This window comes from Oryx dammah, unplaced genomic scaffold (assembly GCF_014754425.2).
Source record: "Oryx dammah isolate SB20612 unplaced genomic scaffold, SCBI_Odam_1.1 HiC_scaffold_4, whole genome shotgun sequence".
In the NCBI taxonomy this organism is placed as follows: Eukaryota; Metazoa; Chordata; class Mammalia; order Artiodactyla; family Bovidae; genus Oryx; species Oryx dammah.
This window is the reverse complement of record NW_024070188.1, coordinates 80,389,852-80,408,330: the sequence shown is the minus strand read 5'-3', so window position 1 is coordinate 80,408,330 and position 18,479 is coordinate 80,389,852. Positions and strand designations below refer to the sequence as shown.

Sequence of the window (18,479 nt, the reverse complement as noted above, 5' to 3'; positions counted from 1 at the left end):
GGATCTTCCTGACTCAGGGATCAAACCTGGGTCTCGTGCATTGGGGAAGCCAATTTGGACTGGGGACAAGGGAGGTCTCCCAGAAGAAGTCCTGTTTAAGTTGAGCCCTTAGCTGAAGGTAGGATGGAGGTAAATCTAACTAGATCTGAATAAGACTAAGAATAGGTCTGACTAGCAAAGTGGATGCTGCAATGTTCATTCCTGGAAGCCAAAGTCTGCATTTAGCTGAAACCCAGTGGTCACTGGGCACCCTTCTATTTGCTCTGGTCTTGACTATGGGCTGCCCTGGTGGCTTAGATGGTAAAGCATCTGCCTGCAATGTGGGAGACCTGGGTTCTATCCCTGGGTTGGGAAGATCCCCTGGAGAAGGAAATGGCAACCCACTCCAGTACTCTTGCCTGGAAAATTCCATGGACGGAGGAGCCTGGTAGGCTACAATCCATGGGGTCACAAAGAGTCAGACATGACTGAGCGACTTCACTTTCACTTTGTCTATAGTTAGGTTTACATTTCCAATCCCTTTCTTGAAGCCTTCTGCTAGCCCTGCTGCTAAATGTAAAGAGACCACAGGAAAAGGCAGAGCCACCCTTAAGACAGCCTGCTCTCACCTATGTACCCCAATATCCATGTCCTATCTTTACAGATTTTCCTCCTTTCAGAAGGAAATCTCTTCCTAGCATCCAAGGCAGGACCTCCACTTTATGCCATGGATTTCATCCTTTCTCATCTCTCCAGGGATATTCAAGTGTTTGTTCAAAAACTAGCCACTGACTCCATTGCTTAACAGAATGAAGCTGAACAGTCCAGCAGTCGTCTTTTCAAATGTGACCTGACTGTTTCTCCAGACCCATCATGTCTACATGGTCATCATGGAGGACCCACTCTGATTCGATCACTCACGCTTTTACCTAACTTGCTTTCTTCATACATTCATCCACTTAACAAATATTTACGGACCATCTCTCATGTTCCTGGCAATGGACTATTCACTAGTCTAATAACAGTTGACTTTTAATGAGCAGTTATTATGTGCTAATGGCTTTGTTCATTATTCTTTTAAACTTCAAAACAGCTATGAAGACAGTGAAGCTCACAGAGATTAATTCACTGAAACCACTTTCAAGTATTTTTTTTTTTACCACAATCCATAGTAAAGAAATATATCTTCTGCCAAGATTCAATGTGTATATATGAGTACACATATATGTCTATACATTAACATTCAGTATTCACACATACACTGTATGCTTCATAAAAAAGTTTCTACCCTGATTATGTGCAATGATCTCTGATATTTTATATACATATTTTCAACTAAAAAACCCATGCTTGAGAGGCACAGATTGAAAACAGACTGCTAGATTGTGTCCTCTGTTGAATACTGAGTGCCTAGAGGGTCATTTACCACCATGAGACTGACATGCTGTCCTTCCTGGCTCCTCCTCCTGCTGCTCCCATGGCATTCCCTGGCCTTCCAGAAAAAAAGATACTTTTCTATGCTGTATGTTAGCTGACAGAGAGCAGCTGTCACAGTTTTATCATTATTTGTGGGGGTGACTGTCTTCCCTCAGACTGTGAGCACTGAGGCTTTAAACAAACACATTCTCTTTGCATCTGTCTCCTCTGGACCAAGCCAGGTGACTGGCACAGAACTGGAACGAAATAGTACAGGTTTTTTAATGAATAAGAACACATCTTCATTCAGAATCCATTTACTTTTACTTTGGGAAAACAGTTTAATAAATGTGATGGTTTGGTTCCTCGTTCAGAGTATGTTCAAGTAATCATTTGTGGCAAAAAGAGGACAGCTATTCAAGGCAAGAACAATTGACGGCTGATAGCCTAATGGGCCAGAAAGCACCATTATTTCTATCACCTAAATATCTGCCAAATACATCCGCTCTGTCCATCTCCACTGTCACTGCAGATTCAAGTTCTGGCCTCACCACTTATGGTTAGGACACTTCAGCAAGTTAATAGTCAAGCCTTAATTTCCTTCTCTGAAAAAGGTGGATGACTACTGAGTCTACCTCGTAAGAGTAAATGTGAGCATGCTTTGTAAATCATACAGCTTAGTGCCTGAACACAGCAGAGGCTCAGTAAGTGACAGGTATTATTATTCATATTATTTTTAAATACAACCCACCATTTATTACCCATCTGAGTGACCCCAAATTTTCAAACTAGCTTCCCTTGCCAGGCTCCCTTTCAAACCATGCACCATGGCAACAGTGGAAAGTGCTTCAAATTCCTGGACCGTGGTTAATTCTCCCAGTGGCCACACCCAGTGGTCTCCTGGCAAATGGTTCGATGCCCTTGCCCAAGTGCACGCAGCTCTGCGTCACTGTGCTGGGCTGGCTGGCTCCATCCTCCAGCAGAGCCAGTTATAGCTGATGGGCAGCCTTCCTCACTCAGCTCACTATCCAGAAGCCAGTGCCCTTTTCCTGATAGCTAGTTCCAGAAATAATTGGCTGGCCACATTACTTGGCTCAGAAAACAGAAGCCCGTCAGTTTCAGGCCACTCAATCAATAGCTACAGTAGTGATTAGTTCTGAGCGGTGTTAAGACTCAGGATACATCCTTCCTAATCTTGCAGGGTCCCTGGAGTTTGCCTATTAAGACAGTGAGCTGGGGGAGTGGAAAGAGAAGAGGGGGAGGAAGAAAAAGAGAAGAAAGCTAGATGGTGAGATAGATGTCAAGAGTCCTGTCAAGTGCCTGAACAAACCCTCAATGTAGAGAGGAAGGATCTTGATTTTTGTCTATTACTGAGTTACAAGCACCTATGTGAATCACTAGCTTGATAAACACTTATGCAATGGATAGATCAATCTATTAGGTTTTTTTGAAAGGAGATTCTATTTCCAGTTCTAAAGAGAACCTCCTAGACCTTGCCCCAGATAAGGGCATATCAGTCTTCAGCTGAGGGCTTGTTGAGGAACCTTGAACTTGTGTGATAAAGGCCCAATTTTGGCCAGACTTGTTCCCACCACCTAGTAAGGGGCTAACCACTTGTTCTAAAGTTCATTCCAAAGGCACATGGGCTCATTTAGATATTTCATTATAATCTGACAATTCTTTGAACACCATTTCCCATTTACCCAATAGCTGAAAGCAGCACTGGTGGTGGGGCTGCAGGACCCAATCTGAAGTCATTCAGTCTGCAGGTTAAGAATGATCTCACCAGGGTCATGCTCCTATGGATATTCGGATCAGTGGAAAATTCCTAGACAATCTATTCTATTACATGGCAGTAGAAGTCATGTTAAGTCTAGGAAAATGTTATTAATTCTTCAATCTTTATACAGAGGCTAGTATTAAAGACTAAGCTAAAGAGGCTTCTGTTTTCCTTAATGTGTTTTTAAGAAAACATATTACTATCTTGGAATCTTAGAAAACAGGCCTAACAGAGAATTAGCATTTCTAAAATGTCTATCCACATCATTATTAGATAAGTGAGTTTTCAAGACCTTTCAAATATTTTCTTCAACATGCTATTATTTGTGGTTTATTAAGTGGATATTTTTCCTGGTTCAGAAAAAAATGCTATATGATGCTCTTACTTGCAAAAAAGAAAATTCTTACAGAAAAGAAAAATCCACAGTGACTGTCTAAACCTTGGCAGATCAAAAAAAATTTTTTTAAGGAACTGATTTATGTAGTCATTATACACAAATCACCTTTTCCATGTAGGAGATGAAATGAATATAGAATATTTTTATGTGGTATGAATGAGAAAAAATTCTTCACTGGACAAGACAGAGATATACCTTATCTTTAAGAATATTTAAAGAATAGATGAAATTATACTTAGGCCTTAAAGCATATCTGGAGGAGATGCTCCATGGAAAAACAGAGAGGAAAGCTCCATGAATCCAACAGGCAACGACGGGCTGTCACAACTCCAAAACAATCACTGACGGGTTAAAGGGTCATCCACGGAAAATGCATCTCTAAGTTGAAGGGTGTTAGAAAATTGACTTAGAAAGAAAGTCAAATAAGTAATGGAGCAAATACAAGGAATTTCAGAAAATTAAACTGGAAGGCATTTAAATGTGGACCTAAGCCTCCAACTGTACATCCTTTCATTCTACATGCAAGACAACACATTCTGCAATGTAAGCAATGGAGACCTTAAATCCTGATGGAAAAAACAGCGTTAGGCACAAGACCCAGATCATGGTTCATCCCATCCATGAAAGAGAACAGCAAAGAGAGAGCACAAGTGCTCCGGCTACTGCAGGGGAGCATGTGAGCCCAGCACCAGGTCCACATGAGCACGGCGCCTTGTCAGGGGGGCCTCTTGAGCATGGTTAGGACACCCAGAAAACACCCAAGGCTCCACCCGCCACCAAAAGGCAAGGCACGTTTTTCCTTTGGCACATGGATGGTTTATTTTCATGTTGGCATCTGTTAAACATTCATAGAAGAGCTGCCTTGTTTCTTCAGGGCGGTTCAATATAAGATGTTTCCCCGCATGTGTGAAATCACGGTCACACGCTGCATCACCTTAGCAGAGGCTCCGACTGTAAACACAGAACCATTTCTCATCGCAAATAGGTGTCAGATTCCCATTTGGAGAGAAAAATAGATTTTAAAGAATATTCTTGTTACATTTTAATATCTTCAGTGTTTAGTTGCCTGCCTGCTTCTCTTCACAATATGAACTGCTCCAAGGAAGACAGAAACTAATGACCCGTTCAAGGCTGTAGCCCAGGCCCCCCAGTGTTCTCCCAGCTGTGCTTTCAGGTTAACTGGCACAATCGCTCCCTCTCCCTTTCCTTCACCACCACACCCACTACTCAGAGGCACAAGCGACAGCATCTAAGTCCTCCCCACCTGCCCCCACGACGCCCTCTCTTAGCTACTGACATCATCTATCATCAGGAAAATCAGAGTCAGGGGAGGGACCGGACTGACTACCCAGATGGCAGATGGGAGCAAAATATTTGGCCTTTCCTTAGATAATTCTTTGGAGTTTAGCTGCAAAAGTCAACTTCAGTGCTGAGGGTGAAGCCAATTTTATGTGTCCCTACCTGCTGGAAGAAGCAAAGAAGTAACTTTTTCAGGCTTTCAACCCAGTCTCACCACAGTCATCTGTGCCTGATGTTTATGCACAGTGCTTTGCAATAGATAACTTTTTGATACAAGGTTGCATTTGATCCATGCAAGAAATCCATGGGACACTTTGATCCCTACTTTACAAATGAGGAAGAAATTCAATTACTTGTCCAAGGTCACAAAAGCAGTTAGTAGTAAATTTGCACCTAAATCCAGATTTTTGGCCCCAAATTCCCTGAAGATTAAAATGAGGAAAAGAATGTATCTAAGAGGCACTAGAGTAAGACACTGGCCAAGGCCCCACGGTCCTGGTCCTCACAGAGCTCTCCCTGGGGAGAGAACTCCAGCAGTAACCCCTCCAGGGCTCCTGAGCACTGCCTGCCTGCACGGGACGGTGCTGGCCTATTAGGCGATGCTTCCTTCTTTGTTCCATTAGGAAACTCAGACTGGACTCAAGGACCTACGAGGTGTCAGGCTGTTTGGAGGATACGAAAGATTAGTAAAGGTGGGCCAGGGGGCCACAGGTCGGGGAGGGAGGAGGGTTGAGGAGTGGGTGGCAAAAGGGTTGGAGAGCAGCATACATGAAGATCTCAGAAGACCATGGCTGGAGACCATGAGGCAGGAGAGAGATGAGAGCGAGCCCAGAAAGGGAGGCTGGGCAGGTGAGATGGCGCCCTGTAACCAAGCACAGCCAGGCTTCTCTCTAAAGGCAGGGCAAGCTCTTAAAGGCTTTTATGAAGGGAATGACATGGTGTCACCATTCTTCGGGAGAGACCATTCTGGATGCAGCCTGGAAAGCGGAGTGGAGGGAGCAAAGTTGACAGGAAGTGGCTGGGAGGTATTGATGGAGCCTCAGTGGCGTGGGCTGGGATCATGCTGGTGAAAGCCAAGAAAAGGAGGATGTGAGAAACCACTGAGGGGTAGAGTCCACAGAACAGGGTGCCTAGTGTAGAGCTGATGGGAGAGAAAAAGACATCAAGGATGCCTTCAAGCTTTCTGGCTTGGGGAACAAAGCAAACAGCAGTCTTTCACTGAGGTACAGACCCATAAAGCACAGGAAAAAACATGTTGTTATAAATAAGTGCACACAATGCACAATGCTGAATTTACCTAAGATCCAGATGTTCTCAAATACTTTCACGGAAGAATAATGAGCCAATTACATATGAGTGTTAACTATTAAAAACAAGCTTTAATCGGCAATTCAAAAAAATTACTGCACATACAAAGGTAACAAAACTATGCTTCTTTTAAAATATTCTAAAATTCAGACTGATGATTCTACAATGAACACAAACTGATTTTTATTGTAGTGGTATTTATTTCCCCGAGCTCTTTGGTGAACAGATCTCTAGACAGCAGACTTAATAGGAATTCAACACTAACCCTCATGCAATTGCTATACTTCTATTCCCTTCATTACTGAGTAGCTTTGGCTTGGTCCACAATCCAGCCCAAAGGCAGAGTTCTGGGGCTGAAGAAATTAGAAACAACTTCTTAGATAGTCTCTCTTGTACGGTACCTCCCATTTGAGTTTATTTTCATCTGCCACCGATTATAAAAAAGAGATCCTCAATTAAGAGTGGAGGCTAAATTAATTGCATCTGGGGGTGAGGGTAGACTGTCATGAATGCCTTAACACCCTGATCTACCATATTTACACAACAAGGCTTGAGGAAAGGAATCTACTTTCTCTTTTTGACAATACCCTTGTCCTGAAAGGCAACATCATTTTACAGTTAGTATGCTCACAATGTAAGTGATAAGAACCTTTACATGCAAGAACAAATAGACAGGTCGACTGGGAGATCCTCCTCTGAGAACCTCAGAGAAAGAGTGACAAAATAATTTCTGTAGTTTGCACACGCACACACACACACACACACACACACACACAATCCCATTTCCAACTCCTTAACCATTATCTCGGTGGTATCTTCCATTTCTGTACTTATTGGTTAATCTGTTCTTGTAACTAAGTTAGGTCAATTAAGATGTACAAAAATAATTTTAAAAATTTCAAAACTGATTTTTGGTGTGGATATCACTAGGAAATAAGCCAGCGGCATTAAAAACTTTTTCAAAGTTTTACTTATTTCCCTTTAAATATTCTGGGTTTGCAAAGAGCATTGCTGGCCTCTAAACAATGGACTTTACTGTGAGGCTCCAGGTGTGAGCACCCCATCTCAGACTGACACTTTGTCTGTATGATTGTAGAAATATTTCTGGAAGAGTGGAAGATGGAAGTGGCAGCTTTAAGCTGGTGAAAGAGAGAGAAACACTGTGCTACAGCAAATGACTTATAATGGTAAAAGTGAAAGAAGACATATCAATATGGTAAGCTTTCTTAATTTCAGAGCAAGAAACATTTTGTTCTTCGGTTGTTCTGTGGTCTGAATAGATCTGAAACTTCTGAATGGTTGTGAAGGCTGAATTATTTCCTGTCCTTCAACTCAATCTCTGTTGAGCACCTATTATATAGAAGGTGCTGCTGTAGCGTAAGGATGCAGGGCATAAATAAGATTTGGTTCTGGCCCTCAAGAGTTCAGTCTAATCTACAGAAAGACACTGGATTTATTTTAAGAGATCTCTTTTCTGTCCTTCCCATTAAAAAGGAAGAGAAAGATTTACCCCGTCCCAATAGAATGTGCTTAGAAATCTGATAAGGAATTCTACTCATGCTGAAAAGAAGCTAACATACACCATTAAAGAGTGGGAATAAACTATATCAAAGCATTTAACATTTGGGATTAATTACAGAACAAAGACATATTCTATTCAATCTACTTAAAATATGTAAGTTTGTAACCTTATATTTCGAAGTACAGAGATTCTGATTCACCTTCTTATGGTAGCACACAAAAAGAACATCTAAATGCCTGAGCTCAACCATCTGCTACACACTTTGTCTGGAAAATGGCACTATTTGTGTTTATAAAAATGGAGCTACTGATAAATATCACTGTGAATATCAGATTCCAAAGATGAGAATTTTGTGATTCATCTGACATACAGCTGTCAAGAACTAAGTTTGGCTGGATTAAACACTCAAGATATGTAAAACTGCAATATTTTGTTATTTTTTTCCCTGTCCTGAAACTACAGGGTAGCTGCTACACAACTTGTCTAGCCTGTCTAATTTTGGCACCACTGATACAGTAAAAGACAATTCTCAATTAGGTATAGTAATACTGTAGACTTTAACTACAAACCTATTTAAACAGTTGAGAGAGGAAGAAAGGTTGTCCTGTAGCTGGACAAGAATGAAGGCTGGGGGTGGGAGAACCCAATAATTCTGGAAAATCTCACCCAGGACGCCCTCCATACGGTCACGGAATGGTGCCTAAGTACTGCCTCCAGCAACAGAATATATTTCCTAGCACATCACAGTCTGGGAGCAGCATCAATTCTGCTTGCAAGCCATATCCAAAAGGGAAGGTTCTTAGTGGTTCTGCTTTCAGCATATCTCAAGGACTAATTAAATCCTCATTACTACCTTCTAATTATTCAAATACTATGGGATTACACTAAGGAAGTCCCTGCTGGCCTGCCAGATGAAAAGGGTTAAATAACCTATGTTGATTTTTGAGAATCCAGATCTAGTTCAGAGCTTCAGAAAACCACTAGCACTAACATGAATATTTAACTAGACACCACTGTGAAAATTAAAAGGGAATTCAATTAAAAGGTTTTCAAAAAATTAATTCTGAACCTCTCTACATCTGTCCAAATAAATAAGCCTTCTTGAAACGTTTTCACCTAATTGCTAATCCAATAAACTAGAAGGGCATTTGCTAGTTTCATTAAGCTTAACATTTTACAGAGGTTAAAAATGTGATCATTTTGATGTTAATAATAATTATACTTATTTATCTACTCAGATGGCTATCCTATATTCCCTGCTAGAAAACAGGACAATCTACTAGTAAGCCATTTCTTACTGCCCTTTTCAAATTTTAAGATATATATGTTAAAGATTAAGAAATAAGGATAAAGCGAATCTAAACATGTTGGCTACAATTTTCTTGTAAAATATATTTCAGTATTTTAGGGTTATCTTAACTATTCTTCCAATGCCTTAGTTCGTATAATTCATAGTATTTGATTTTTTGGGTGAGAGCATGTTGTTATATGAGGTCTAGAGAGAAAAGATTTGGTTTAAATAAAAATCAATGGCAATACTAAGCTGAAGTTTTGACATTTAAAAAAAAACAAACATCAGTAATGAAAAAGTTAATACCAAAGAATCTGAACTAATTTTTTTTTTATTCACTTAGTAAGAAGCACCACATAGTATGCAAACAGGAGAGTATAAATCAAGTTTTATACTGGGAAGTACATGAAACATAGAGGAGACAATACTACATAAGGATAAAGAAGTCAATAGATCTCCAGAGTGTCTCCCTCCTTCCTGTAAATTCTAATGGCCATACCCACATACACCTTTGTAGATGGGAAATAGCAAACTATAGATACACTTATTTTTGCCTGCACACAATGTGGGAAAATGAATTTGTGACTGCTGCCTTTTGATATACTTGACACCAGGACCACCAAGTAAAGAGGGGGTGGGCACTGCAGGGCCCCAGGTCTAGATGGAGCACGGACTCTGTGCTCAACCTCGGGACAAGGAGATGGCCTTGCTGCTGCCAGCATGGTTCGGACCCTAGGACAGCCTCAGATTTGCAAAATTCTCAACAGGATATGTAATTTATTAATAAAAGTTCTTCCTGAATGGGAATACAAAGATCAAACCCCCAAAATGACAGCAGAGCAAGACAGTAACTTCTTGAGCCTGAAGGGACTGAGCGCCAGGGTGGTAGGTCAGCCCGGCTGACTCCCACAAGGAGTGTGGGAAGGACCCAGAACGTTGCACTCCACAGGAAAGCAGTCTTGTTTTGTGCAGGTGTCTCTGGGCAAGTGTGTTTCTGGATTCTCCGCCATTAAAGTAAATCTATCTCCTATGGGTATATTAAAGAAAATGTGTATAATTGTGGAATTTTACTCTCTTATAATCTTACTTGTTAAAACAAGTAAGTGTAAAAGGAAGTGTTTAGCTTGGTTATTTTAGCACTCAGCAGTACAGAAGCTGTGCCTTATCTTGTCTATCAGGGTCCATGGTTTCTGAGAAAGAATACATTTTAAAAAATAAGATGCTAACTGAATATATTTTTTTCCTCTTCTTTCATTACTTCCTTAAATAAGGGGAGAGGGTATATAACTTATAAAGATATAAAGTAAGTTAAATTACATGGGAATCAATACTGGGGAATTTTATAGTAAAGGCTTTCTTAGATTTACTTTGCACTATATATATTGTTGGTACATACCAAATGATGGTAAAACAAACAAAAAATGCTTTTCATTATTGTATCAAATCATTAAAATGATTTGTCATCTGCCATTAAAACACATCATCAAATGTTATCAGGTAGGAGCTAACATATCTTCCTATATTTAAACAAATAAAGTCATTTAAAAAAAAGTACTTGCTATCCAATTTTAGAGGAAATTTAACTCATACATGGCAAAGCACCATCCAAGGTATGCACATGGTGCCTCCAGCACAGGCTCAGGGAAGTTAGAAGAGCACGTTCATAAAAATCAATTCAGATTTAGCAAATTATAAAAGTCGTCTTTTACTATTTGAAGGAAATGGTCATTAAAACTAGCCTGGTTGTCAGTTATGTATCCACTACTAGTTACCGAAATCACACTATACATAAGAGGGGGAAAAAAACCCAAACATATCAACAAGTGGTTTCCACGCAGCGACACCAGAGGAACACCTTGGATTTTGTCTTGCAAATGTATTCATTTAGGTTAAAAGTTTGATTTAACTAAATTTCCTGTCATCTTGTCCTTCACATTTGGCATTCTACACTTTCAAATTTCTTAAATGTGTATCAGGTGGAAGGGGCTGAAAAGACACCGGAGAATGTAGAAGAGGGGTTCTTTTTCAGTTTGTAGCAATAAAGGTTTATTGTAGGATTTCCAAATAAAGTACCTCTTATCTTCTGATGCTCACAAAATAAGAAGAATTCTCCCAGTAGGAATGATGTTACAGGTTTATGGTGAAAATGAAACAACAAGCACCTTCATTTTAGCTCTGGGGCTGGCCTGAGCGGGCTTTCAGTGCAGGATAACTTCCTCTGCTCTTTTTTACTTCACTTCCTTGACCCAGCACCACAAGGCAGGTACAACTGATAGCCATGAAAAGGGAGTCTGGGGAAACTCCCACTGGCTTGGCTCCAGTGCTCCTCCAGAAGTGTCTGTCATATTTCCCAGACAACAGAGCCACAGGGGAGTTAACACAGAACAAGCGATTTATACAGAGGATGTGACATACAAGACCAATTTACAGGAGGCCACAGTGGAAAGTTTATAGAGAAACAAATACACACATCACACAATGATTAAAACACACTATAGCATCATGATAAAGCAGTGGTTCTCGAGTATGGTCCTTGGACCAGCAGCATCAGCAGCACTGGGGAACTGGTTGGAGATTTGGATTTTCTGATGCAGAATCAGAAACCTGCAGTGTGGCCTAGCAATCCAGCTTAACAAGTTCTCCAGATGGTTCTCATGCACTCTGAAGCTTAAAAACCATTATTACTCCATTATTAAAACATATCGTAGTATTTTGATAAGGGAATTAAAGTATTAACTGCACATTAAATGATAAAAAGTTAAATATGTAAAGGTATTAGAAATTAAAATTTCATTTTATTCCTACTAAACATTCATTTTAACACAAATGATGTAGAGATAAGGGTAATCCATCTTTTTATTGGTATAACTTTCTAAATAACATGTTGCTGAGTTTTTAATATGTAAAATAAATGAAACTTCATCTAATTAGAAACAAATTATCATCTTTACAACTCATACAGAAATAATTATAAACATTAGGGGTCAGGAGCCTTTAAATATTAGCTATCAAGCCAGCAACTTTTGTCTTCCTGGCAAGTGAGAGAGGAAGGGGAGTGAAGCAAAGTGGCATCTCCACTGCAGGGGGCGGGGCAGGCGGGCAAGGCTTGACTCTTGGGCAGCAGGAGGCGGTGGCCGGGCACAGCACTACAGGGAACAGCACACTTGTAAATCCTGTCTACTCTCACCGGGCTAGATCACCATGTCCACCATCAGTAAGAGTAACTTTTCCTCCAAAAGGCGGAAAGAAGACAGAAGCAAACTAATGAAGGACTAAGGCCTCAGTCAAGACAATAATATATGGCGGTCAACTTGCAGAACTGAGTGAAAGGTCAGAGTCTGCAGATGTGGGACCATCTGAATGCTCAGGAAAAGCTCACATTGCTTTTTCTGGCTCTGACACGAACTAGTCTCTGAGAATGAGAAGGTCATATAGAACCTCTACGGTTCTCAATTTCTTTATTCATAAATTGAGATGAATGGACTCTACAGTCTTCCAGGTCAGCTCCATTTCTAAGATCCTATAATTCTACAATATAAGGTTTTATCATGCATTTAAAAATTTACTGTTAAATATCATGGGATAAGTAATTGATCAAAACAGCTAAACAGATGCACTTTACCTCATTAGGACCAATACCAAAATTCAATGATTAATAGTCATTTTTACACAGCTAGATCAAATATCAGACTGCAGTCATGTTTAAACTATACTTCCTGGTTCTATGTGGACACGCAGATTCTCTGGAGCTTGATCTGGGATTTGGTAAAACCACCCAATCTACCAGAAACCATCCTTCATTTTCAGTATTTATTGTTATATGTAGGTTCTTAGGTATTTCTTTCATCTGATGAGAAAATATAATAGCCTTTAAAAAAATGTGTATAAGCAGGTACATAGGTAAGCAAACTCAAACCTTATATACTCAAAACACAAAGGTATATAAGATATGAACTGAAGACCAACCTCTTTCCTGTGGCATTGGTGACTGGCTCAAGGCAGGATGAGAACTGGATTCTGACTGGCTCCCAGGTGGCTGGGGGGGCATCTGACTTCCTGTAAAAACACAGGAGAGGAAGTGGGGATAGGGAACCCTCTGCATTAATGTTACAATTGTGTAAAACCAAGACACAGTTAAATGTATTTAATCTTCATGATCACAAAAGGTATCGCTCCACAAAGAAAAACATACAGCTCAAAGAGAGTGATATTTTATACTTTTTTTGTAAAGCAAAGAGGAAGCATGCATAAACATATTTATCAAATCACCTCCTGAAAAGCTCAATTTTCTACTGTATGAGTTCCCAAATTCACAAATCAATCTACAAGCTCAAATCTCTTGACACACACTTCTACAATACGTTTAACAAAATCCCAGACTGATGAAGTCAACTCAGACTCCCAAGTGGGCAAGCAGCATAGTGGCCAACAATCTTTTATGAGTAATATTTACTTAACATAGCAATAACAACTGACTTCTAAAAAACTTCTAAGTCAATCACAGATTTAACAAAAACTTAGAAGGAAAGTTCAACTAAAAGACACACAACTATAAAATATAGTGTACATTATCACTAAAGAAGAAACACTATTCTGCATCTTTTAATCTTTATTGCTAACAGAGCAATAGTGTCTATTTACCAACTATCTGATTTCCATTTAATATTTGCTTTTTGTCTTTTCAAACTGTAAGGTAAGCGCCATGAGATAGGAATCAAGTTGTTTACTCCTTTAGTCCCTCCATCAGCATAACAAATAATTAATAAATCTTTGTTATTTCATGGTCCTTAATCTGAGAATAGGAATTAAAGCAAAACACTTTAATTAACTTTATTAAAATAAAACAAAAAATTTTATTTTATTAACTAAAGACAGAATGAATTATATGAGGTCTAGAGACATGATTTTTTAATTTAAGAACAATCAGCTCACTTTCCACCTGAGAAGTATAGATACATTTCTGAGTAAAAGTATTAAAGGCAGATGAATTTAGCATAATCCTCAAAGCACTGTTTAACTATTCATTTACTCTTAGACATCTGCAGTAAATTAGTATTAGTACCAAATAAATAAAGCAAAAATACTTACATTTGGGTAAAAACAACTTCTACGGTAAACACTGCCATCAACTTGGCTACAGATACACAAAAGTTGCTGTGTGTCCACTCAGGGTCATGTGCTTCCTATGAAATGCCCTACGGCCCCTAAGCTCCAGTCCATTTAGAAATTTAAAGCACTCTGCAGCCAAATACTGACTTTTTAAAATGTCACTGGGGAATCAGTTGCAGTAAGATAGTAAGTGCTTACATTTTAATAATTGTTTCTACATGACAGACTGAATTCATAGACTCATGATAGTAAAAAACAAACAAACAAACAAACAAAACAGTAATTCTATGTTAATACAGGACACCACTACTTATACTATACATGCCCCAGGTACTGCTCTTATATACCATATTTCAAGGCAACATAAAAAAGGCTGTAAGAAAGCTCATGAATTTATAAAATACTGCCATATCTAAGCAGCACTAGTGGTTGTCTGGTGCATTTAAGAGATCTCTCTTTAAAGCTATGAGTTATCTACTCATTTACTAAATCTGTCCTTTAAAGAAACAAAGAGTCTTTTCATGGTAATGATAGACTTGCCCAAACTGTTTTAAATTCTCCATTTGGTTTCAATCCCTGTCTTTCCATTGGTAGTTTCATAGTTACTAAGAAATAACTTCATCTCCCATTAGCATAGGTATAAGCATAGTCACAGCAGATGACTGTGACATGATCAGAAAACATGTTTGAGAAACATAATATAGATGATCCATTTCTGTCCACTGTCCATATAAAGAAGACAATTCAGAGCTTTTTGAACCAATCTAAATCACTGAACACCTCGTGAATCATAGATTTCTATATGTCATATGTATGATGTTAAGTAAAACCTTTTGAACAAAGTGTGGTAAATATTTTAAAAGAGAATGTTTTCATATGTAGTAAATAAACCAAATTCATGAGAAGGCTTTAACAGTAAAACTAAGTGTTTAAAGAAAGTCTCATTTTGCCCCTAGACTGTGTCTATGATGATGTAAGCACAATGTGGTGATGCAAGCACTATCTGTGAGGTAGAACAAATTCCACCACTTCACATGGAGATATTCACTCTTCAATGGCTATGTACACAGTACTGTCCACAATTTTTCATGCAACTAAAAAATGAAACATCAGTAAATGACCTTAACGTCTGCTTTTGCCAACTTAAAATTCTAAGCACAAGTTTACATTAAAATTTTTTACAGAAGAGCTCCTATGTGTAATTAATTTAAGACTCAGAGTAAAGCTATAAAGCTAGTACAAGAGTGCTGTGCTCAGTTGTGTCCAACTCTTTGCCAGACTCCTCTGACCATGGGATTTTCCAGGCAAGAATACTGGAGTGGGTTGTCAGTTCCTCCCTGAGGGGATCTTCCCAACCCAGGGATCGAACCTGCATCTTTCACATTTTTTGCATTGGCAGGTGGCTTCTTTACCACTAGTAGCACCTGTATAAGGGGCTGTTGTATATCCCTTAGCCCACCTCTCCTAGTGATCACATCTTATAGAACCTTTATATAATTATCAAGAGGAACTTAAAATGGTAAGAAGTTACTAAAGATATTTGAATTTTACCATTTTTTTTCCAGTCAGTGCTTCTTTTTTCCATTCTAGGATCTCATATTGCATCTAGTTGTTATCTCTCCTCGGTCTCCTTCAGTCTAATCTGTCTTTCCTTACATTTATGACCTCGATGCTTTTGAAGAGTTCAGATCAGTCGTGTCGTAGAATGTTCCTCAATTTGGCTTAGTCTGTTATTTTGTCAGGACTGAAGCAAGGTAATGCATTTTGGGACGTGTATGTTAAAAGTGTTGTGCCCTTTTCAGTTCATTCTACCAAGAGGTTAATGACACTGATGTTTCATTTGTGTTGACTTTTGCCTTGATTACTTGGCAAAGCTGTTGTCTACCAAGCTCCAAAAAACAGTTACTGCATTTTGCTCTTTGTAGTTGATGAGTATCTTAGGGGAGATATTTGAGACTCTGCAAATCCTGTGTCTCCTCAATCTTGCACCCACTAATTTTAGCATCCATTCGAGAATCCTGTCTGCAGCATTCATTACAATGGTGCTTGCTAATGGTAATTCTTTATTTCCCTCTTTCCTTCCACATTTGTGAATGGGAATCTACTATGAGGAAGAATTATCTCTTCTCCACTTGTTTAGATATTTATTAGACTGCTTCTATCCATATGGACTCAATGTGGCAGACACATCACAGAATGACTTCCAGTGAGTCAAATTCTTATGTAATCTCCACTTTTTCAGAGGGCAGAACCTGTGACTTGGTTTCTAATCAAAGAATATAACAGAAGTGATGGGATATCATTTCTAAAATTATTTTATATGGCAAAGTTAAAGGGATTTTATAGACATAATTAAAGTCCAAATCAGTTGACTTTGAAATAATCAAATGGGAGGTAACCCTGTGAGGCCTGATGCCAAGAGAGGGCTTAGGCCTTCTTTGAGCTGAAGGATGCTCCCGATGGCCTTGACGAAGTAAGCTTCTATGATGGGAACTGAGCCGCACGGCAAGGACAAGGCAGCCTCTGGAACTTCAGGGCCTCACTTCTACAAACACTAGAAACAAATTCTTCCAAACAGTCTGAATGAGACTAGAAGCAAAGTATCCCTGAGTTGAGCCTCCAGATGAGTATGAGACAACCCAATACTTGGACTAGAGCCTTTCAACCCTGAGAAGAGGACCTAGTGAGGCTGTGACTGGACTTGTGACCAGGGAAAACGTGATATTAATAAATGTGTGTTGTTCTATGCTGCTAAATTGTGATGATTTGTCATACTGAACAGAAAACTCACACACTCATGGATTAAAATCCAATTGTGCCATTATTTTGTTGCTCAAATTGTTCCAGCTTCGACCATTAGAAGCTCCTTCAAATCTTTATTTTTTAGAAGTCACAAGGTATTCCAGGTTCATCTTTTATTTTCCTCACCCCAGTCCTATAATCAATCACCTCTCTTCAGAGCTCTGGTTCTTTCTAGTGGAGAATGGTGTTAAGAGACTAAAATCTGGGCATTGGGCCTGCTCATTATTTCTGAGGAGTTACTGCTTCTAGCCTCTCTCAGTGAAGAGATTATGTACACCAATGTGTACAGATATACTCTACACCTCAGTATTTGTGTGTGTGTAAAATTGTGAGTTTGGGGCTTCCCTAGTGGCTCAGTGGTAAAGAAACCGCCTGCCAATGAAGGAGATGCAAGAGACCTGGGTTCAATCCCTGAGTTGGGAAGATCCCCTGGAGAAGGAAATAGCAACCCAATCCAGGGTTCTCGCCTGGAAAATTCCATGGACCGAGGAGTGTGGTGGGCTGTAGTCCACGGAGTTGCAAAGAGTCGGACATGACTGAACAACTGAGCACAAACACACTATTGTATTTGGTTAGCTAGTATTTTCCTTAGGATTTTAACACTAGGAGAGGCTTTGAGGGAATTTTTCTAATTAAAAATAGCTTTTAAGAACTAAATCAAAATAATCATCAATTAAACATTTGAAAGAACAAAACATTAGGATTTTAGTTTATAACAAAACGGAGAGAGACAGGCTAATAGGTATACTTTTGGTTAATTAGCACACATCTAGTAATGTATAACTTACAGTGGACGGCCTGAGACCTGAATATGTTATAGCCTGGTATACTTCAGAGACCAAGATGGTGGGGCAGCCAATACTCTCAAGTTTAAGTTCTGTTTCTTATAGGCAACATAGTCTTAACACTCCCGGTAATTCTTATCTTACTTCTCGGTATCATTTGTCCTATTCTCACCAGAACATAAATTCTGTGAGTACTGAGAACTCTGTTTTTTTCCCCTACTATATCCTTTGAACCAGACATATAAGTAAGCATTCAATAAATATTTGTTGATTAAATAAATGTGTGGCTGACTACTCCAGAAACCAAGTGCAGACTAATAGTTAGATCTTTATAAGTTATCAGTGATCATGTAGCTTTATCTTACTATTCCAGAGTACGACAGGCAAACTTTTTCCTATAAACTGCCAGACAGGATACATTTCAGGTTTTGCAGGCCATATGTTCTCTGTCTCAACCATTCAACTCAGCTGCTGTCGTGCAAAAGAAGCCACAGACAACATGTAAACAGAGCAGCATAAATAAAACTTTATTTACAAAAACAGGTGGCAAGCTGGATTTGGCCCAAAGGTGGTAGTCGCTGATCGCTATTCTAAACTACAATATCATTAAAGAAACATTCAAGAACACTTGCTCAGAAAGCCAGTCAATATCAAATGGCATTTATTAACAACAGTGATGACTTAGAAAGCCAGCACACCCTCCAAACTTGGTAAAGAGGCCTACATAAACAAATGCCAGTAAGAGTTTAGTTTGTGCCCTCTTCCAATCAGATCTAGTATAGGGTGCCCTG

At 39.3% G+C, this 18,479-nt stretch overlaps 1 protein-coding gene across 1 annotated transcript in view; it reads right to left on the bottom strand.

Moving 5' to 3' along the window:
• The window catches only part of ARID1B (AT-rich interaction domain 1B), a 420,009-nt gene that overhangs the window by 84,081 nt on the left and 317,449 nt on the right, over positions 1 to 18,479 (bottom strand). Inside the window, exon 6 of the mRNA XM_040238889.1 lies at positions 12,959 to 13,048. Coding sequence (XP_040094823.1) covers positions 12,959 to 13,048 — 90 coding nt within the window. The remainder of the gene's footprint in view (positions 1 to 12,958; positions 13,049 to 18,479) is intronic.